This window comes from Balaenoptera borealis (assembly GCF_965194805.1).
Source record: "Balaenoptera borealis genome assembly, chromosome: 3".
In the NCBI taxonomy this organism is placed as follows: domain Eukaryota; kingdom Metazoa; phylum Chordata; class Mammalia; order Artiodactyla; family Balaenopteridae; genus Balaenoptera; species Balaenoptera borealis.
The window spans coordinates 10,723,534-10,745,923 of record NC_138866.1 but is presented as its reverse complement, the minus strand read 5'-3'; the positions used below and the strand labels follow the sequence as shown (position 1 = coordinate 10,745,923).

The following is a 22,390-nucleotide window of genomic DNA, read 5'->3' as shown; positions in this document are numbered from 1 at the left end:
TGGCCTGCGTGGCGGCCTTTTATTAATGACAGCAGTGACAGTGACAGCAATGACGGCCACCACCCACTGTGCGCCTACTGTCTGCCAGGACACGTGTCAAGTTTCGGCTAAAGACAGCTCATGGAATCCCAGGTGGAGGTCGGGGGGGTGGTGTGCCACTGAGAGGACAGCCTCCTGACTCTCAGCGGGGACTTCCACGGCTTCCCTCCGCTGCCTTGACCCCAGATGCCTGAGACACAGGCCCTTTCCTCCGGAGCCGCTGCACTGAGCCGACATCCCCCTGGGCTGTCAGCTTGGAGAAATTCCAGGCCCCCAACTCCGGGCACACAGGGCCCTCCCAATTGCCTCCACGGAGCTGACTCTGAAGCCGTGGGGAACCCAGGCAGAGGTGATAGGGTCCAGCAGCACCCCAACTGTGGGGAGATAGTCTGGGTTGGGGTCCCCCTCGGTCGTGTCCAGTGGCTGCATGCTGAAGGCACCATCCAGTCTGCCAGGCACTTTTCCGGTTTCAGCTCTGAACGTCCCATATTTTAGGAAAACCCTCCAGTCCCAGGCGAACTAGGATGGTTGGCCAACCTCCCCTCAACTGAGTCAAGGATCAAGATGGCCGGGTTGGGGATGAGGGAAGAGCTTGATACCTTGGAATCCCCATAAATGCCAGCCTCGGGGCATTACGATAAAACCATATAGAAACCAGGCAAGCAAAGTACCACGGGCAGCCAGGTACCCAAGGTACCTGGGTCTATAGCAGGGTCTCAAGGAAGGACCACACCGCCACACTCAGTCCGCTCTCTCCTTCCCCACTCCGCCACAAATGACAACTGACAGCCATCTTTATAAGTATATTTTTATTGAAAATAAAAAGGCATGGTGCTTTCTTCCTCATAAGTATCATGGAGCCCCCCCCAGCGCTGCCGGTCCTGCTTCCTGTGCAACATCTCAGCACAGAGTCGACATCAGTGGCTTGTTGGCGGGCAGGACGGCACCGATGTGTATATTTGTCCATTGAGACCGAACTCCTGGGAATAAGAGCCATCTTCCCGGGTACTCTCGGCACACGGTTAGGAAGGCAGGTCTCAGGGTATTTACATTCATGCATTAGATATCTCACACTACCTGGGCTGTTTAAATCATACTTTGTACAGATTCAGAGAGTACAGTAATTATATATATATATAGATATAGATATCTCTTTAAATATATATATAACTATATATAATATATATGTCTATATTTTTACAGCTATTAGTCTTTCTTCCAAAACTTGCTTTAGAAGCTTCTAAGGAACACCTGAAAACTCTGGGAGATCTATATGCCACTCTAAAGTTGGGCTCAACTAGGAGACGGTTGAAACATATCTATTTGAGAAAATGCAGAGAAGGAATGTGCATTTCGTTCTCGAAAGTTCAGACTAGTCTGAGGATTGGTCCGTGTTTAGGGGCTGCAGATACATTCCTTAAGTTAAAGTTCTAAGCTCAAACACCAGGCTGGGGCGGTTTTGGTTGCTTCTGTTGCTTAAGCTGAAAATCCAGTGGGGCTCTCCCCCTGCACCCATGAGAGCTGTCTTCCAAATGGCTGGTTCTGGGTTTGTTCTCAAGTGAATTCTCTTTTCAAAACTGGGCCCTTCTCTCAGTTTTCACTAACTGGTGAGAGGAGATTTGACAAACCCAATTTGGGGGAATTTATGCACAAACGTTAGCTTTTCATGGAGACCTGGCTGTGTGTCTCCAGGGAAGGAGATACTGGCCCCAGAGTGATGGATGGATGGTTCACCGGGGTTCCTCGTGGGGAGCCTCGCCGGGGCTGGAGGATTAGGCTAATTGCAAAATCCGGGCCGCCTAAGTTGAAGCTCAGGTTGGGGAAGGTGGACCAGTAGGTCTGTGCAAAAGCCGGGCTGCGACCTGCCCCCCTCGGGGTCCCCCCGAGACTGACTGTCCAGCACTCCACGATCCCTTAGCCCGGATCCTTCCCTCTGGCTGAAGGTGCTCTCCTATCACTTCCGAACCCAGGATGGCGTGTGCTTAGGGCTGGGGTCCCGCCTGGGTCAGTGTTCAGGGATCAGGGGGGACTCAGCAGGAGGCTGCAGGTAGTAGGGGGAAGTGCGCTGGGGTGGGGTGTGCCCCGCTGAGGACCCACAGCCTCTGGCCTGCTTGTCACCCAGATCTGCATCCTTGGGAACTGGAGGGCATGAACCATGACTACTGTCAAGTGCTCACCAGGGACGAAGGCCACAGGTGGCCCTGTGCTAAGGTGCACGGGGAGAGCAAAACCCAATCCACACCCACACTCAGGCCTCACACACAGGGAAAATGGAAAAGCAGGAAAAATCCTTTCTGGGAGAGTCTGCCATGGACCTGCCCTCAGCCTGTACCCGCTGACCTGGGAGCAGGACCTGGGTCAGGGTCACAGCACACTCACCTTTTCCCCTGCGCTCGGCCCACAGACAATTCCGTGGGCACCAGGGCTCCTGGACAATGGATGTTTCAAGGTTCAGCCCAAATGGGGACTGGTTTTCAGTCTATCAGTCTCCCCTGGATGGGAAAGTCTCACCTGTGGCCCAAACACCCCCCAGAGAACGACACTGATGGCTTAGGAGGCGGTCAGGGTCCCCAGGCTAAGTCCCTACATAGCCAGCCAGTGGAGCCGCTGGCTGGGTCGGGTACCTTCTCAGCAGGTGTGTGGCAGTGAGGGAACCGCGGGGCGTGTTCTCCCAGCGCGTGGGCTGTGCAGAACCACAGGCTGCTGTCTCCAAGGGCCTAGCAATGCACCCACGGCGCGGGTGGCCACCTGCCAAAGAGGCTGGCAGATGGGGGTCACTGGGCCAGTAGAGGGGGGTCCCCAGGCCTGGAGGGTCCCTCTCCTCACATCTCCTTTTCTTCCCTTCATCTACCAACCACTCCGGAGGGCTCAGCGCTTTTAGAACATAAAAGACATTCAAAGCAAGCCACAGGAAGAACACTGCCTCCTTCTGGGTGACGGGAGGCCTGGGGACTCTCAGGGAAGGGTCTGGGTACCAGGCCTCAGGGGAGCATCAGGGGCCCTGGCGTCAGGCAGGGTGGGCCCAGCCCAGAGGACCGGCGGTGGGTTTGGCACAAGTGGTGGCTTCTGCCGGGGGAAAGGCAGGGCCTGGCTCACGTGGAAGCGTTGGTTCCTCGAGGGTCAGGTGGGGGAATGAATCTGAGGACCGGCGTAGTGGCCCCTGTCCTTCCTGGGCCCCGGGCCTGAGGTTCAGTGAGTCGTTTTTCCCTGGATGGCCAGACTCCACCCCGGGGTGTGAATGGGCCCCTCTGCTGGGTCCGGAGAGGACTCTGCAGGCTGGGCTCCCGGCCCTCCGTGGCAGGGGGTCAGCAGTCAGGGGCCCCAGGCGTCGGTGGGGACGGGGGTGGGGAGAAGGCAGGCCCTGAAGACTGAGACAGCTGCAGATGGGGTGGCGGACAGATGTGTGGGAAGCACCTTTGAACGGGGACGTCTCACGGATGCGCCCATGGCTTCTGTTGGGAACAGCTTGGTCAGGGAAGAAGCAGGCGGGCTTCCTGGGGAGGAGGAGAGGTTTCCTTTTGGCTAAAGCGGGATGCCTCCCCGCCCCGGCAGACAGACTCCCTGCCTTCTCAGAGCGTGTGCTTTAGACAGCAGCCCGGAGACAGTCAACGGATCAAACGCAAGACAAGGAAGAGACGGGGCCGCGGGTGGCAGCGCCGCCCCGGGTGCTGCACGCAGGTGAGCCTGGCTCAGCACGGTGTCCGCCGCCCCTGCCCGTGGACTGACCAGGGGCGAGGCTGGGCAGAGTATGGTTTCTCCTTCGGGAGGCTCGAGGCCTGCAAGGCAATGAAGTCCCGACAGGCCCAGGGTCAGCTCGTGTCCACCTGCTTTCCTGTGTCCACTAGTGCCGCCGAGGTGCCCGTCTGGCCGGCGGCCCAGGGCCTGCAGACTCACAGCACGGCGCTGTTCACGTCCACCCCTTTGCTGCTGTGCGAGGAGGTCATGGGATACTCAGCCACACCGGTGCCGTTTTCCTCTTTCCTCAGGGGTTTCCTGGGGGCCGGGGCAGCAGCGGGAAGGCAAGGGGGGGGGGGGCAGGGGCATCCATTAGTTATCGATGCCTGGCGGGGGGGTATCTCACCCTCCTAGTTTTCCCGCCAGGCTCTGTTCGAGGTCAGCACCCTTGGGGTGCTAGTCTTCGTGGGACTCAATGAGAAGCGGGATGTGGTCTTAAACTAGGGTGACAATATAATGTCATGCAAACGTAGCTGACAGTGAAAGAGGGGAGCCGTGAATAATGGAGCAGGGACAACAGGCATGATTTGGAACTCTTCTGGACAAACCAGAATGTACGCTCAGCCTAGTAGGATATCTGGTCAGGCTTTGGTAGGTCTCTTTGATTATGAGCCAACAGACGTGACGATGAATATTTGGGGTGCAGACGGTTAAAAGAGGAGAGGTGCTAGTGGTTGGACTTTATAATCTTATCTCTGTGTGATCAAAGGCAGGTGGAAAATGTGATGAAGTGGATGGTGGTGCTGGTGGTAATGGTGGTGCTGGTGGTAATGGTGGTGGAGGCGGTGATGGTGATGACAGGGGTGGTGGCAGTGATGGTAAAGGTGGTAGTGATGGTGGGTGGAAGTGGTGGTAATAGTAATGGGGATGGAGGTCCTGGTGGAGTTGATGGTGGTGAAGATAGTGATGGTCATGGTGGTGGTGATGATGGCCATGACAGCAGTAATAGTAATGGGGGTGCAGTTGATGGTAGTGGTAATGATGATGACGGTAGGGATGGTAACAGTGGTGGTGGTGGTGATGGTGAATGTCCGGACTAAACTAGTGCACCCCAGTGGTTCTCAAACACTTCACATCGAGCCATTTGAAACTCACTCCAGAGGCCCTTTAACCCCAGGAGCCATTCCTCTTACAAACGCAGGGCATCGGGAAGGCTGGGAGGGAGGCTTTGAGAAGGCTCGTGCCCACTCGCTGAGACTCTGACTTCACAGCACTGCTTTCTGGCCTGGCTCAAATCCCACCTCCTCTCCTGCATGGTTCAGGAAGGCTTCGGGCCCCAGCCCCAGGCCTGAGTGGCCACAGCCTCCCAACAGGTCCATGCCATACATGCTGTGTAACCCGACCCCATGCCACAATCCTGCTGTCTCTTGGGTGGATCTGAGGCCCATGAGGCAGCAGCTCAGACACCTCCTGTATCCCCAGTAACGCTGGGGCTGCGCCTGAACTGGCTTTCATTGTGTGTTGTCTAAGTTGAATACTTGCGGTCATGGTTGAAAGCCTAGGGATTGCATCTGCCTTCTCAAATGTCCTCAGAGCCTCCCCAAACCCATCAGGAGAAGGCCTGGTAGGTGGTGACAGCTTGATGCCTATGGGATAAGGCCCCTGGTGATTAGTTTAGGGGAGGGAGGGTCTGTGAGCGGGTTATCAGGAGTTTCATGGGGTGGGACTACCAGGCCTGCTCCGAGGCAACATGGCTATCAGCCACACACTTTCTCGTCCCCTCTCACAACGGTCCCCTGAAAAAGCTAAGCCTGAAGTTACGAGATTCATTTCATGGGGAAGCTGAGGCTTAGGGAGAGCTGTGACTTGCCCAAGGACCTCCCAGCTAGTTTGTGGCGGGACCTGGAGCACCACCCACTACTACCATGTCCTGGTCCAGACATCTTTCTGCTAAATCAGCATCCTGCTGCTACTGATGATAAAGCAGGCATTCCCCCCCAAATGGGCTCTGTGGTCCAATCACCTTAGGAAGGCCCTCCTCCATCCTCCTCTTGGAGATTCCCCAAAGTTCTCAAGAGTCCTCCCAGAAGCCTGTCTCATTTTGCTTTAACCCAGCACATGCTATGTTCTAGGGTCTGAAAACCCCATTTATGTAGATGCTCACAGACACTTTCTGGAATTCAGAAAGGGCTCAGACAAGTTGCCGTGTTTGTGATGGGCTCCTGGAAATGATAGACTCTGAGTTGACCTCTCCCCCTGGGCCTTTCTCCCTCTGTCTCCTTTACCTTTCCTCCTGTCCCACCCACCCCTTTCCAGGGGCCTCAAGCAGCTCTGACCTTGCTGGGTGGGCTTGATTTCTGACTCAGGGAGTTTTACCTGGCCCGGAAAATGGGGTGTGGGGATGCATATTCTTACAGTGAGATCCTTTGTTGCTGCCAACATGAGGCCACCGATGGACTTAAGTGAGATTCCTAAATTCATCATTAATATAGAGGGATTTCATCAGAATCAGGGTTCCAGAAAGTAGAGGCAAAAATCTCTGGGCCCAAAGATTTTTCTGCTTTTCTCCCTAATAAATATTCAATCTTGGGCTAGGTCTGAAAAATAAGCTGCAATGGGTCCAGGGCAGGGGAGATGAGGCTTAAGGGCCTTCAAGGGTGGCTAATGAGGGACTTCCCTGGTGGTCCAGTGGTTAAGACTCTGCGCTTCCACTGCAGGTGGCACAGGTTTGATCCCTGGACAGGGAACTAAGATCCCATATGCTTCATGGCACAGCCAAAAAAAGAAAAAAAGAAAAACAAAAAGGGGGTGGATAATGAAGAGATGAAGGGGGTCTGGAACTCACAGGGAAATGGACAAAGCCTGGGGGGCACAGAGTTCCTGCGCTTTTTAGGGAGTAGGTAGGAAATGAGTAGGATTCCTTCTGCCAGGAGGAGAGGAGAGATTTCTAACGCAGGCTGCTGGCTGGGAGACCCCTCTGCATTCCCGGGGCCTTGGGGAGAACGGTGGCTCAGAGGGCGTGGCTGGGGGAACACTGGGGACAGGGCCAGGAGAGAGCTCCAGGGCCTTCTCAGTGACTCAGTCAGCTTCCTAGACAGGAAAGGGGGTCTCAGCAGGGGCTCCACCCAGCAAAGAAGGCAACATTTGGCGGGCGCAGCACTGCCTCGGGAGCAGTCCAAGAGCCTGGGTGCGCTGAGGGGAGAAGTGGCTGTCCCAAGGGTTTTTCTGAGATGTGAACTTGGTCTGCTCCCCTCCCCCACTGGAGCTGAGCCCCCATCCACTCTGCCCCCTGGGCTGCTGCCCCAGCCCAGTCCTGAAGCCCTTCTGGGGTTCACTGGAGCCCGGTGGAAGCTGGAGCTTTACCAACGGCAGGACAAGGCTCTGCCTTGAACCCCGTCTCCGTCCTCTCTCTAGGCACGGCTCTTCAGTGTGACGCTGCAGAAGTGCTGGGAGGAAGAATCAGGCTCAGTAAACCCAGCTCCACCACTTTCTAGCCGTGTGACCTTGGGCAAGCCACTTAACCTCTCTAGGCCTCAGTTTCCTGGTCTATAAAATGGGCACAATAACGGTGTCCATTTCATAGGCCCGTTGGGAGGATTAAATACGTTAATGCGTGTCAAGCCCCTAGATGAGCATCTGGCGTACAGTAAGTGCTCCATAAGTGTGTGTTAGCTCTCAGTACTGCGGTTGGAAAGGGGTCAGCGGGGAGTAGCCAGTGGTCTCCAGTCCGTACAGACTTCCCACCTAGTGTGTACCCTGCAGGGCTCCTGAAGTGCTAGGGAGGCTTGTGCGGACCCAGCCGGGCCCCTCCGTGAGCCAGCCGGGGAGGTCCCGCTAAACCAAAGAAAGGCCTTTCCACCCGGTTCGTGTGGGAAGAGATGGGCGCAAATGGCTGCCTACATGGCCTGGTTCCTAAAACCAAGAGAAAGGGAAGTGAGCTCTTCCTTGGCCCTGTGCCCGACTCCCAGCTGTCGGAGGGTGAGGTTTCCCACCTTGAGACCCCACGCCCACCCCACCCCGGCCTGGCGCACAGGGGGCCCCCCGTTCTCTGCTTGGAGGGCGGCGCCGATGGCTCACTGCCTGCAGAACACCGCCTGGTCCAGCCTGGGCCGGGCAGAGCCCTCTCGGTCAACGCTGGCAAGACTGCCACAGGCCCCACCCGCAGCCCCTGCTCTGTGGGGCAACTGGAAGCGAAGAACAGCTGTGAGGGCTTGAGGGGGGGCTGCGGCTGCTTTCTTGTCTCACGCACCCCACGGAGGGTCATTCTCAGCAAAGTGAGGTTAAAGGTCTCAGATTCCCTCTTCCAAAGGCATTCATCCTCCCCACAGCCCACTCCCGACACACACACACACACGTACGCACAGATGCACACACACATACCACACTACACGTACGTCACACACACACCCCCATATACACACACAATACACAAACCCACACATACATGCACACATATACATATACCCTCATACATGCCCACACACACACCCATACATACACACACTACACACACACACACATATACACATACATGCACACATATACACTCATACATGCCCCCCCACACCCATACATACACATACTACACACACACATATACACATACATGCACATGTATATCACACACACAATACACAAACCCACACATACATGCACACACATACACTCATACATGCCCACACACACCCCCATACATACACACTACACACACACACACATATACACATACATGCACACGTATATCACACACATGCTCATACACACACACACACCACACTATACATACATCACACACACACCCCCATATACACACACAATACACAAACCCACACATACGTGCACACATATACACTCATACATGCTCTCCCCACACCCATACATACACATACTACACACACACATACACATACATGCACATGTATATCACACATACATACATGCTCACACACACACACACACACACACACAGGGTTCCACCATGAGACGCCTCTGTAGACTGCAGATTTCTCCAAACCTCGTCAAGAAGCCAAAGACAAGCCTTTCTGGGCCACAGAGGGTGTCCCTGACTGAGAAGCAGCAGCCCCATTTCCCACCCCGCATCCTCTGCCATCACCAGGGGAAGGCGAGCCAGACACGTGGCTGATGAACAACCTCACACTCCAGTCGCGTCCCCTGTGCTCACCGTCCCCCCACCAGCCACCAGGGTGTCCTTGTTCGGCCACATCTGCTGAGCAAGTCGAAGGATGGCACCGGGGAGGCTCTGGGGCTCATGTCCGCCTCGGGACCCGGCTGGCAGGACAAGGCATCTGGATCTTATTCTGAGTGCAGTGGGAGCCATCAGAGGACTCCTTGTATCGGGGATTCCTGTCTATCCCCTCACCCTGCCCATAACCTTGACCCAGCATGTCTGGAGAGACGAGTTCAGGGAGGATGGAGCTTCTTGGTGACAAAAGAAGAAGGCCTAAGAAGCAGGGACCCGTCTGAGCCTCCCATCTGCTGGCGCACCCCGCAGGGCTCCTGAACAGAGGATCCCGGGCAGACAGAGCAGCTGGTCCCTACAGCACGCCTCCTACCACCAGGATGGGATTTCATCACCCACCACAGCATGTGGACCCCTTGGGGCGGGGGAGAAGCACAAATAAGCCCAAGTAAGTATCTGAGCCCAAGGCAGGTCAGGACACCCTGCGCCCCAGCCCCTTCTGGGCCCAATCTCTTCTTGGAGGGAGAAGTGTGGTGATGGTAAAAATAATGAGAGATACTGTGGCATCTGGGACTCAAAAGAAATCTGTGTGTTGATCCCACCACTGGGACAGCCGAGAGGATGGCAGCGTGGCTCAGGGGAAGGAGTGCTGGCCCAGGAGTTAGAAGGTTGAGTCTTGGTCCTGCAGCAAAGCACTGGAACCAGCTCTCCGAATCCAGCCCAGGTCCCAAAGGAAGTAAGATGGTTTCTGAGCAGCCGAGGCCATGCATCTGTGCTCAGCACCGATGCCAAAAGGGTCCCTCCTCGGAGCATGCTACTTCTAACTTAACTCACGGTACAGCCAGACATGATAGTCTCAAATTCCAGCCAGAGAGGTTGGATTTGGGGGCCTGTGGGGAGTGGCATTACTATAGAAGTGGCAGATGGGAAAGGCTGGGTCTCAAGCACCCAATCACTGCATTAGGCCCCCACCTGTCCCAAGAGGTGTTGGTGCAAAAGATAACCCCAGTCTCAAGACCCCAGGGATGCAAGATGCATTCGAGGTGAATTTCTTGCTCCTGGAAGTTCATGGCAAGTTGAGGCTGGATGAAGAGGTTCCACTCCTGTTCCGAATCCCGGACCCGGCCCACCTTGTCTTCCTCTGGCCCCTGCTCTAACCCCAACTAGGCAGTTCAGCAGAGGCCGGGGAAGAGAGGGCTGGGCTGCTGGGTGTGTCCTCTGGGGGGGCAGGGGAGGCAGCAGATGGCAGGGCCTGTCTCCTCTGAGGCAGTCTCAGCCGAGAGTGTGTCATGTACGGGTGGCAGGGAGGCCAGGCCTCTCCGGGCGTGGAGAGCGGGCTGCTGAGTCAGTGTGCGTGCACTGGAGCTTGGGTACCGGGCAGGGGCTTGGCGGGAGGGGGCGGAGATGGCAGACGGTCAGGAAACTGATGAAGGGGTGAGGCCAGGCATTAAAACCGTGCACACGTTATTCACTCTAATAGCAGATTCTACTTCACTCACCCAGAGGGAGAGGAACAAAATGACTAAGTTTACTGAAATTCTACATAGAGTTTGTCATTTTTAAAGGCAGACTCTGGCAAGTCTGTACAAACAAGCCTCCATTTGCACCACAGGAAGTCATGGAAGAGTTACCACGTGCCAGGTGTGTGCCAGGCTCTGTGGAGGAGAGACAGGAGATGAGTGAGACAGGACGACCACTCCCCCGTCTAATGTGCCTGTGTGTGCGTGTGTGTGCGTGTGCACAGTCACTCACGCACTCGTGCACGAGCACATGCACATGCAAACACCAACATTAACCGACCTAGAGCAGAAAGCGGAAGTGTAAATCCAGGGAGAGCTACAACTCTAGCACTTGGCGGGCAAGAAAGATCTAACCCAGCCCAGGGCACCATGTCTGAGGAGGTGTGTTTGAGCTGGGTCTTGAGTGAGCAGTAAGGACTCAGCTGGAAGCCAGGAGGGCAGCTCCCTGCGTCCTCAAAGGATGTGAGAGGAGAGCTGGAAACCTCTGTGACCTGAGCCACGTCTTGTCCCCATCCAGGTCTCAGCTTCCTCCTACGACCATGGAGGTTTATTCTGGCTCAGACATCACAAGAATCTCATTTGCCCTCCTCCATGGCATTCCAGCTGCCCGGGAACCAGGTCTTCTTGACTTGCCATACACTCAGTAAGAGCTAACCCTCTTCTGGGCCATCCCAAAGCTCCAAAAAGAACGTCAATTCTAAAAAGAAAACTAACTTCACTAAACTGACTTGCTATCAAGTCTATGATTCAGGAAAGATCTTGGACAAATTCCACGATGGAGTCAAGCTAAAGAAATAAAGAACTGGAGTGGGAGAAGGAGAGGGAGAGAGCTGAGTGCAGCAAGTTCCCAGAGGGGAGCTTGAAAGGCTGTTGGAGAACGCAACGGCTGTGCATCAAGCCCAGAGAGCTACCAACCACCTGGAGAGGAGGACGGATTCTCCAAGACAAGCATGGAACTGACAGATTGATCACCTGATGTATTTGACCATATTGGGAAGAGGCATCGCTAACTCCAGGGAAGGAAACAAATCATAGGACACTCAGCTGTGATCAATATTTACATTATCACTTACTAAGGGAGACACTGGCTAGTCACTGAACCTCTCACTGGAGACACCTATAGGAAGTGGATGGGAAGCGCTTTGTACGTCTGTGGGTAGTGTTAGGGTCCTGAACCTTGTATCTGCTATAGTGAAAAGTCAGTTGATAATGTTTCAAACTGAAAGAAAATGTAAATAGAGTATCCACATCACTTAGAACATGGAGGGAAATACCAGAAGGAACAATTAACACTCAAAAGTGGTTGCCTCTTATGAATGAGATTTGGGGAGAAAGAGGGACAATCAGAGGGCTGCTGGTTTTCTTAATAGGCTGTGACTCATTTGACATTTTTAACTATGCGCATGTGTTGCTTTAATAAAAATAAAAATTAAATTAAAAAGTGATAATGAACGTTCAAAGCCCTAACCATACTTTCTAACCATAAAGCCGCCTCAAGAGGCACGTACGGCACTCCTGACACTGGGGTAGGGGAAGCACCTCTCCCACCCCCTTCTCTTCCTCTCCCTCATTACCCCGAGGTTCTCTTTTTTCCTCTTCATAGCACTCAGTCTTTTAAAGCACTTCATTTATTAATTTGCCAGTGTGTGTATGTTTGTTCTGCTTCCCCCAGAAGGAGGGGGCGGGCAGGGACCCAGTCCTGTTTATCGCTACATCCCTGACATCTAGTCTAGGCCCCAGCACACAGTAGGTGCTCGATAAATATGTGTGGACCAGCACTGGCTCACTGAGCAGCTTATGCCAGTCAGTGGGTTCTAAGGCCCATCAAGGAGACTTGGGTGTTCAAAAGTGCCTGTTCTCCTGGAAGCAACTCAACCACGAAAAGCTGATGCGCACGGGAGCCCAGCAACGATGCGGGTGCCCAGGCACTCTCAGGTGTGCACACCACAGCGTACTCCCAGGGAACAGCATGCTTGCTTATTGTCTGCAATTAGCAGCCTGCAGGACGGGCCAAACTGTTCTGCAGCCTTTTATTGGTCTTTCAGCCAATACCTTGTAAATTAGAAGGAAGTGGCTGTCAAGTGGCTTAATGGCAAATCGATGGCAGAGGGTGAAGGACCCGTGCCATGCACCACCAAAGGAAGCAGGGTGTTCTTCTTGTGCCTTGGGAGTGGGGGTAGCTCAAGGGAGGGGGCTGGGAGGGGTGAGGCCGTCTCTGCAGCACAGGCCTCTGCATGAAGGGCGTGGCCGGCAGAGAAGCTGCAAACCCACCTAGGAGAACGACCTCACTCTTGAGGGCCCACAGGCCTGTGGGGTGCCACCTGGCCCTCCTTCCCAGGCACTGGGCACCCCGCACCTTGGAGCTTGATCTCCATGCCTCTCCCCGACTCTGGCTTGTCTGAGGTCCTTGTCCCACCCTGGACCAAGAGGTTCTTCTGTCGTCCCTGTTCACAGAGCCTTGGTCTTCCCTCCAGGTAGTCCTCTCCCATTGTAATTCCTGGTCCTTTGGGGGGCAATCTGATTAACACCCACTTCTCCCCCCAGGGATGTGTGCAGTGAAGGCAGGGGCTGTGCCTGAAGCACCCACCACCAAAGCGCCCAGGCCAAGCACAGCCCCGGCATCTGGCCCAGTATTTACACGTCCGGGCAGTGGAAGGACCTAGCGGCAGTGGTCCGCCTGCCATCCCAGGACAGAGAAACAAAGGCTCAGGGAACTGGACAGAGACTTGAGGGACCCTCACTTTGAAGATGAGGGCAGTGATACCCACTGAGCTGGGCTGGGGCTGGGAACAGAACGCGGGGGTCTTGACTTCCAATTCTGGGTTCTTTTAACAGCTCCAGGCTGTCCTGTTGTCTGATGACAGGTACATGCCAGGCCTGGGGTGGGGAAGAGGCCTGGATGGAGCACGAGGTCCAGAATGCCCAAGGGCTCTGGGGCCTGACCATCCTGTGCTCACAGCAAGCTCAGAGCAAGGAGCCACTGAAATGCAGACCGCGTGGGCTCCCCATGGCTGGAAACCCTCCAGAATGTGGGTTATTGACAGGGGACTTGGGGGCCACTGCACGTGTTAGTCCCACTGACTAACACGTGGGATGCCCATCTCCTTCCAAAAAACTTCTCAAGACCCCAGATCTAGGTGAGGCGCCCCCTCCTCTGGGATCCCCCAACCTGGATGCTCTGTGAGCACCTTACCTCCCAGCACAGAGTTGGGACCTTGGGAACAATTGTTGAGTCACAGGATGAAGTTTGAGTCACTGAGTCTGTGTGTGGAAAGTGTTAAGTAGACCCCACCTCCCTTCAAGGTCAGTGCCCAGTGAGGGCACCATGAGGGTGGCTCCTTCTGCATCTGCCCCCCACCCCCATCTTCTCTCATCCCTGCGGCCACACCCCACATGCCAAGCTGAGCTGGCATCTCCAGAATCATCTCCTTCCCATCCCAGCTGATCCTAGAACCATCCTCCCAGCAATCTGGCTCCAAAAGGCTGTGTTGTGGCCATTCACAAAGATCTCTTGGAAATCCTCCCCTAGGACTCCAGGCTGTGAGAGTGTTTTTTTTTAAGAAAGCAGGGTCTATCACTGAATTTTCCTTTTAATGGTTTTATAGCGACATGCAATGCTTTTGTCTCCTGAGAGAAAAGGCATGTTTCAGATGAATTATTAACCAAAAAGAATTGACTGTGAGCAAGAAATCTTCCACTTACTCGGGAGAGAAATGCATACAGACAGCTGCCTGCGCCAGGCTATCTCTTACGGAGGTCAACTGGGGGAGCCGGGAGGGGGCATTTGCTCTCCTGCACCGGGTGTAACTTCTGCTTGCTCCTTCTCCCCCAACCCACGAGAGGCTGATCCACCTTCCCCAGGTCAAGCTTCCTTCCAGGAGGGTTCTGGGAGAACTGGCCTCTATTTCTGCCCCCACTGACCGTGAGCAGCAGCCCCTCCGGTCACTGATTATCCGTCCTCCTGCGCCAGGGATGCCCTCTCTGGTCTGTGAGGGTCTGGACGGCAGAGGGCTGGGTCTTCACCCAGAGGAGGCTGCTGATCTTGGCGCTGGGGCAGAAAAGGGACTGTGCTCCGTTTACTACGTGGGCCCGGGAGGCTGACACCTATGCAGTGTCTCCTGGGCTCCTCTGTTTCTTGGGTTTGGCCAATGGGAGGCACCTTCAGGAGACCTGGGAGCCTGGAGAAAGAAAGGGTGGGGAGTTTTCTCCCCCGACCTGCTGTTTTGGGGCTGCATCTCCCGCAGTTCCAACCACAGGTCCTGCTGATTAGCCCTTCTTTCCAGTCTCCGGGCTCTCTAGGTTCCCCTTGTATTATTCCGTTGTCCTAGGGGTGCTAAGAGCTCCCACCGCTTTTAGTCCTGAAACGCTTCACGAATTCCACCGCTCGGTGGACCTGCCCACACCCCCTGGAGGAAGCCCCGCCCACACCCTAGGAGGAGGCCCCGCCCACACCCCTGGGAGGAAGCCCCGCCCACACCCTAGGAGGAGGCCCCGCCCACACCCCTGGGAGGAAGCCCCGCCCACCCTCCGGGAAGGAGTCCCAGCCACACCATGGAAGGGACCCACTGAGCCGTCTGGGGTGAGTTCTCTGTCTTTCCAGGCGGCTGACAGACCCGGGAACCAAGAGCCCAGAGCCGGCGGAAGGAGACGGGAGGCCCCTCCGGTAGCCCCAAGGGCGGTGAGGGCGGGGCCTCCACACACCTTCTGTGAGGGCCGCCGCTCCGCCGAAACAAGGCCACCGCTGGCCAAACGCCACAGTGCGCAGCTGTGAACGTCAGCTTCTTCTGATAGGTTCGCCCTGCCCTCCTGCCCTTGGAGCAGGTAGCCCGTTTCTTCAGGAGAGTTTGGGGCAGAGAGAGAGAGAGGCAGAAGCGACGCTGTATCTTTTGGAAGAGCCTGAGCTTATTAAAAAGATGGTGCAGCCTGACTCTGGGGGAAGGAGGGTCCTTGAGGGGACTAGTGCCCCGTTCTCTGGCAGTGCCCCGGGTGGATCTTGCACACTGTTCCCCCAGAACCTTCAGTAGCTCCCTGTGTCTACTGAATCACGGGCCAACGCTCCGCCTGGTGGGGCAGACGCCTCCCCCGTCGGGCGCAGGGCTCCCTCCAGCCTCATCTGCCCCGTCACGGGGGCTTCCTGGCGCCTGGTGCTTTTGGGCACACAGCTGCCTTTGCCTGGAATGCCTCCCCTGCTCTGCTTCTTAAAATCCTCCTCCGGCTGCAGCAGGCTCTCAGCTCAAATGCTGTTTCACCCCCATCAGAGTTCACATGACTTCTGCCTTTCCTGCCTGGTCACCAGGACACTCCCACGCTGTTGGCCTGATGCAACCCTTCACCCTGTGTGCCTGACCATATATGCATGTTTTAAGACTTTTGACTTGATATTTTACTCTTTCTGCTTTTGAATTATTAAAGTGAAATCACACAGAACAACCGACTAAACGGGTAAAGTTAAATAACTTTGGTCTTATGATTGCTCTGAATAGATCCTCTAACTTTGGCCCTTAGGGAATTTTTTAAAAACTTTCTTAAAAACATATTGACAATCCCTATGGCCTGCTGGCATTTTGCAACATTATTGTTTGTCTTTTGATTTTATCTTCCCCTAACGTCCCCCAAGGCCAGGGAGGCCATTTTTTTGGAGGAGGCTAAGAACTGGAAATCAAAGGACATAGCCAGAGCTACTGTATTGTAACTGCAGGGGGTATCACACCGTGGCCTACTCTGCCGTACTTAGGGCCCTGGACACACCTCAAACCTCCTCAGGCCCCAACAATAACCATACTGAGCTGCACACCCCAACTCAAGTGAGATGGTAGTTAACAGAAATGTCGGCAAGTGTTATTGAAAGATAATTTGCTGTTTGGATCATTCATGATCCTGCTGGAACACTCCTATTCATCCTTCAAAACCCAGCTGAGGTGGCACATTCACGGAAAACCTTCTCTGAGGCATCGCTACCTCTCCTCCCAAGAGAACCTCACTCACTCCTCTGTCAGCCTTCTTCCTCTGTCTTTGACTATGGAAACAGTGAAAGTTGGTGCAGTACTTGGTGAGCACGTACTGTACGCCAGGCACTGCAGAGTATACGTATTATGCAGGCCATTCACAGAAGGCATCTCACCATTCCCCAGGGTGAGACCGTTACTCTTTACCCCCATTTTACCAATAGGGAAACTGAGGGCCAGAGAGCTGATTTCCTCCTGGTCACACAGCTTGAACTGGAGTCTGAATTTAGATCGGACTCCGAAACCCAGTTCCCACTCCAAACCAGCATGGCTCCCCCTCCAGCCGCTCCATCACCCACCCTGCAAGGATTATTTCCATACTCCCAGGCCTGGAGAGAGCTCTTAACAGCAGGGCCTGCGACTTACGGATAGGGGAGCTTTATACTGCATCGAGCCTGACATATAATTGGCGCTCATCAAATGCTCGCTGAACCCCCTAAAATGGCAGGGGCATAATATCTGAGATCAACTTTAAATACTTCAGCAAAGAAAAAGATACAAAGAAAAGGAAAGAGAGTAAATATTAGCCAAATCTTGATAACTGTTGAATCAGGGTGAAGGTAGATGGGCGTTCATTGTACATTCTTTCTGCTTCTTAAATGCTTAACAATTTTTATTATTAAAAAAAAAACCAAAAACAGAATGGGGGTGGGCAGAGGACCCCTGAGCCCAGCTGGGGTCCCCTCTGGGCTCAGAGCTGGGTGAGCACTCACCTCTTTATGGCTTTGTAGCAAATGATGACAAGCACAGTGAGAAACACCAGGGAGGCACAACATACCGCGATGATGATCACCAGCCCTGACCACCAGCTTTCCTCAATGGGACACGAGGTAGCGTTGGGAGCTGAAAGAGACGGGAGCAGCCTGAGTGTCCCCTGGATGAGTGGGTCCCAGCCGGCATCAGAGGTGGGCCGTTGTGGGTGACACCACCGCCATCCATCACCCGGATGAAGGCTCTCCAACCTGTCCTGCTGTCCCCACCCCCGCCCAGCGGCAGGTGACATCATGGTTGGCCTCCAGCCAGGCAACGTGCTCCGAGCTGGGGTTAAGCACCGCACCCCGGGCCATCCATCCTCCCTTGGCATGAGCTAACTGACAGCAGGGTCGGGTTTAATTTCCCATGAAAAATAACAGAACATCTCATTCTCTCAGTTGGGGCATTAAATCTGCTTCCTCTGAAGGTGAGGGTGAGGAGCAGGGCTCGCAGAGCACACTGGGCGGGGCAGAGAAAGGGAGGCCTGTCAACATCCGTTTCGTAAGCTGATTTTTTGCAAGAGGCAGATTTTCTCCCTTCTTGGGTTTGGTCCATGTGGTGGGTTTCCGCGGCTGTCTCAGCCTGCACAGGGCGGCCACAATTTGGAAAGCATATGACATGGGTGCTGCAGGGCCCCCTTGTCGTTACTCAGTCCGTGGGGTCCTGGGGGTGAACCTGTCCTCCCCCTTGGCATGAGCTGTGTGGGTGGACCCACACACGGGTGTAGATGAGGCTCGCAGCAGAGCCGGTTTCCTCTGCTCTGAGAAAATCAGAGACATCACACAGCCTTATCCCAGAGGCTCTGGAACACCTAGACCCACCTGGAAAGAATTGCCTGGAATTGCAAAAGGAATGGAAGTGAGGGAAAGAGAGAGAGGAAAAGGGGAAGGGAGGGAAAGAGACAGGGGTTTGGTGAGGGAGGACAGATGGACAGACAGACATACAGACATTACTACTTTGGGGCAGTTCTTCAAGATGTGAATATATGCAAAAGAATCAAAACTATGCCCCAGACTTAATAATAGGCACCTCGAAGGGTACAACAGTGACAGATTTCCGAAAGGAAAATGACAGGGAATAGTGACAGATTTCCCAAAGGATACCATGGGTGGCTTCATTATTAAATTACTATTATTGATGATGTTTTTATTGTTATCATCATCAAGGTGTAATTTACACATAGTGAAATGCACCCATCTTAAGTGTACCATCTGATCAGCTTTGACAAATGCGTCCACCAGTGTAAGCCACACCTCTTATCATGACATAGAATATTTCCATCACCCCAGAAAGCTTCCCTGTGCCTCCTTCTAGTCAATCCCTACCCTGTTGGCAACCAGCAAAACCCTGTTTTGCTTTCTAAAGTCACAGATTAGATTTGCTTGTTCTTGAAATTCACATAAATGGAATCATGCAGTGTGTATTTTTGTTTGCTTCCTTTGTATAGCAGTGGTTCTGTGATTCACCCACATCGTTGCATATTTCAGTAATTGCTTCCTTTTATAGCTGAGATGTATTCCATTATATGTATATACCGCCATTTGTTTATCCTGTTCACCTGCTGATGGACACCTAGGCTGTTTCCAGGTTTTGACTTTTGTGAACAAAGCTCCTGTAAACATTTGCGAACATGGTATAGGCCTACTTTCTTGATATAGACATGTGTTCCTATTTCTCTTGGATAAACAGCTAGGAGTGGGATCACTGGATCCTATGGTTTGTGTATAGTTAACTTTGTAAGGAACTGCCATGCTGTTTTCCCCAAGTGCTTGTACTCTTGTATACTCCTGTTGGGAACAAGGAAAGATGGAGAGAAGGGAGTGGTTACAGGTTACCAAACTGTTACCAAATTGTGGCATTGTTGCATCTGGATTAGGAGATCCAGGAAGCCTTTATGTGCTTCCCAGGGAACAGGTACTAAAGCCCCATTAACAGATGCAAGGTCCCCAGAGGTGGAGCTCAGAGCCTCACAGAGACCAAGCAGATTCAGAAACGCATCCTAAGAAATGACTGGGACAAGGATGTCACTGAGCCACGTGGCTGCTCTCAGCCCGGTGAAAGCAGGCCTTTAGAAACCCCAACACTGAAAAGATAGAGAATATAGAATTCAAAAGGGGAATAAACTCTAGAATAACGGAGAGGCAATCCAAAAGGATTCTCATTTTTCCCCATGATGAACTTCTTCAGTGCTTTTTCTGTGAAATATCAAACACAAAATCCTTCCCCCTAATTGTTCATCTTGGGGTGTCTCTGGCTTCGCGGAGTCTCCCCAGGGTCACTGGGCACAGATATTCCCCACAGCAGTGGTCATTGCTGGAGAATCAGAAGAGCAACCAGATACACGGGGTCCCGGCCCCAAATGGTTTGCATTTTCACTGCCAAGGGAAGCAGTTTTGTTTTCTGTCGATTCTACCCAGGCTATGACACCTCTGGGCAAGTGTCCAGGGCCAAGCCCGCAGCCCCTGGGAACCCTCACACCAGTGGCCCACAATTTACGCAGCACTCCCATGGCCAGGGCAGTCATCTACCAGTGTGTGGTCTCAGCCAGGGGCAGCACCCCTCCTGGGGGCATTTGGAAATCCGGGGGTGGGGGCTGTCTTTGGTCGCCTAGCAGCTATGGATGTTACCAACGGTGACCCGGATATTCCCACACAAGGTAGACTTGTCCCTCCAGAACGCCACCAGGGCCCCTGTTGAGAAATTCCATCAACTTGAAACAGAAGAAAGGGTTGATTCTAAACTTCATTTGGAATTAGATGCTAAATTTCAGAGTGCCTCTCTTGATGTTCTTTTCTTTACATTCGCTGTTAATGAGGTGGGAATTTCCTTCTTGCTGACTTTTGTCAAACACAGTTGATAATGAAAGCAGGGAGGTTTGTTCTAGAGGGTCCTTCTGCAGAGGGTCCCCCTCTAATATTCAGCAGTGTACTGCTCACCACTTGCATGTGAGGAAACTACCCCAAGCAAAAATACTACCAGATATGAAAAGAGGTAGGTGTTTTGTGAAACAGTCCAAGGCATAAATCTTGGATTTTGCCAAGAAAACAGCTATTGTGTTCAAAGAATGCATCCTTATTTATCCTTGCTTGACTCATTCTTTTTACATTAGAAAAGATCAGGGGATGTTGGAGTCTGAGGAAGCCTAGGAGGTGTCATTTCAGAAAAGAGAGTAAATACTGAGGCTCAGGATCAAGCAGCTTTCCCAGGGGCCAGGATTAGGACCCCAGGATCTGTAGGCTGCAGGCCAGGTCTGCCCCTGCCTGAACTTCCTTCTCACTGGGCGTGGCCAGTACTACTTTCCAGATGTGATAAGACCGTTTACCCTGTGGGCAGACTGATGGCTCATATTTGAGAAGACAGACTCATGAAGGTTCTCACTCATTCATTCATTCATTCATTCACCAAACGTTTCCTAATCACCCTCTGTGCCTGGCACTGTGCTAGGAGCTGGGAGTTCAAAGATGAATTAGATGTAAACTGTGCCCTTCCCGGGTCTAATGCCAGCTGCCCAAGACCTGATCACCTTGCTCAAGGACCCAGCAGGCTCCAAGAGGAGAGGAGACACAGGAGGTGCTGATGTGCAAGGTGAAGGTCATTTGTGGCCGAGGAGAGGAAGCCACTTGGCGCCAAGGTTCAAGGGGCAGGGTGATGCCTTGTGAGAGGCAGGTGGTCAGACGGAGGAGGAGGCTGAGGCCACCAGAGTGTGAAGTCCCAGACACGAGGCTGCCGCAGCGCTGACTCCTCTGTCACTCCCCCTCGCTCCCCGCCAAGTTCTGCAAACACGACAGAAAGGCAGGAGCTGTCATGACATATCAGGGGTCACGACACCCTCTCTCCTGGGACTCAATGAGGCTTTGTCTGCTGTATTCATTAAACACTCCTGATGCCTGTAAAGATAATGGGACTGACAACCAGAGAGCGATTTAGAACAACACGGACTCAGTTTTGCTTTTTCAAAGTAGCCGCTATCTTTTCAGTCAAGAAATGCATCGTTAAAAGCTTATGTTTGGGACTTCAGCTTCTGGCCAAGACGGAGTAACAAGGCCCAGAGTTGGCACCACTACCCATCCCCTCCCAACATCTAAAAGATGTATCAAATATACAAAACAATGGTTTCAAAACAATGGACATCAAGGGAACAAAAGGCAGTGAGAGACAAGAAACAAAGGAGGTGGGAGTTCCCTGGAGGCCTAGTGATTGGGATTCCGGGCTTTCATTGCTGTGGCCTGGGTTCAATCCCTGGTCGGGGAACTGAGATTCCACAAGCTGTGTGGCGCAGTCAAAAAACAAAACAAAACAAAAACAAAGGAGGTGAGCTGTACAGCTGCCCCAGCTTACTGCCTGGAGACGGTTTCTAAATATCAGTCCTGGAAGGGAGATGCCGCCCAGGTCCGGCCCACTCAGAGCATCAAGGAAATGGGGCTGAGAGTAAGCAAGACAGATGAGGCCTCTCCCCAAGGGAACTTGCAGAAAAGCAGAGAGAGCCAACAGCACGCAAGTTAATTCCAGCCACAAATAAATAATTACAGATTATGGCAAGTGCTGGAAAAGAAATGGAGAAGAGGCCAAGATGCCCCCACAAGTGTCTGGAAAAGAAGCAGCTGGGGGCAGAGGGGTCGCTTTGGATGTCCCCATCTGAACGGTATCACGGGGGCTGAGCAGACCAAGGAGATTCCTGTTGGGGTGCGTGGACCTGCCTGAGGTCCGCTGTCACAGAGGAACTGCGTGAGGTCAGCTGCTCTCTGGGACAAGCGCCTTTCCTGTATTCCTCACTGGGGTATTTGTGTCTATCGAATGGGACGACAGGGACAGCGTTCTCGAGGGTACCAGGAGTAGCACCATCATTTGCGCAGCACCAACTCTGAGGCCGCTATTAGTCCCCCTTCTGCGGTGGGGACACACAGCCTGCCAGGATTGGAACCAGGTGTGCCTTGTGACAACACTCATGGCCAACTCAGCGCATATTTGCCTTCGACCTGGGACCTGCCATTTCCATCTCTTCTTCAGAGCCCGCTGTGCACTGGAGATGTTTGATTGACAGGAGCGGAACTGAGTGGGGCATGAATGAATCAAAGGAACAGCGAGTTGGGTGGAAACAACCTTAGTTTTGCAAGATATTTTTCAAGGATTGCTAGGAGGGAGTGAGAGCCACGTTCTTTGTTTTAACCTGACGTTTCCATTGTGAGATGGCGGCTGTG

General features: G+C 53.4%; 1 protein-coding gene and 1 long non-coding RNA gene across 4 annotated transcripts in view; one reads left to right on the top strand and one right to left on the bottom strand.

Annotated features, from left to right (window-relative positions):
* Positions 1 to 833: 833 nt before the first annotated feature.
* Positions 834 to 22,390, bottom strand: part of PRIMA1 (proline rich membrane anchor 1) — a 61,894-nt gene continuing 40,337 nt past the window's right edge. For 2 of the 3 annotated variants that reach the window (XM_082384625.1, XM_082384626.1), the window contains exons 4-5: positions 17,153 to 17,282; positions 14,007 to 14,612 (exon numbers count right to left, since the gene is read on the bottom strand). In XM_082384625.1, coding sequence (XP_082240751.1) covers positions 14,384 to 14,612; positions 17,153 to 17,282 — 359 coding nt within the window. In that variant the 3' untranslated portion in view covers positions 14,007 to 14,383. Of the gene's footprint in view, positions 4,033 to 14,006; positions 14,613 to 17,152; positions 17,283 to 22,390 lie in introns of those variants that run through there. The other variant, XM_082384627.1, reaches the window with a different exon arrangement.
* Positions 14,968 to 21,666, top strand: LOC309625317. Its single transcript, XR_014242458.1, has 2 exons — positions 14,968 to 15,013; positions 17,171 to 21,666. It is a non-coding gene; the product is annotated as an uncharacterized lncRNA (long non-coding RNA).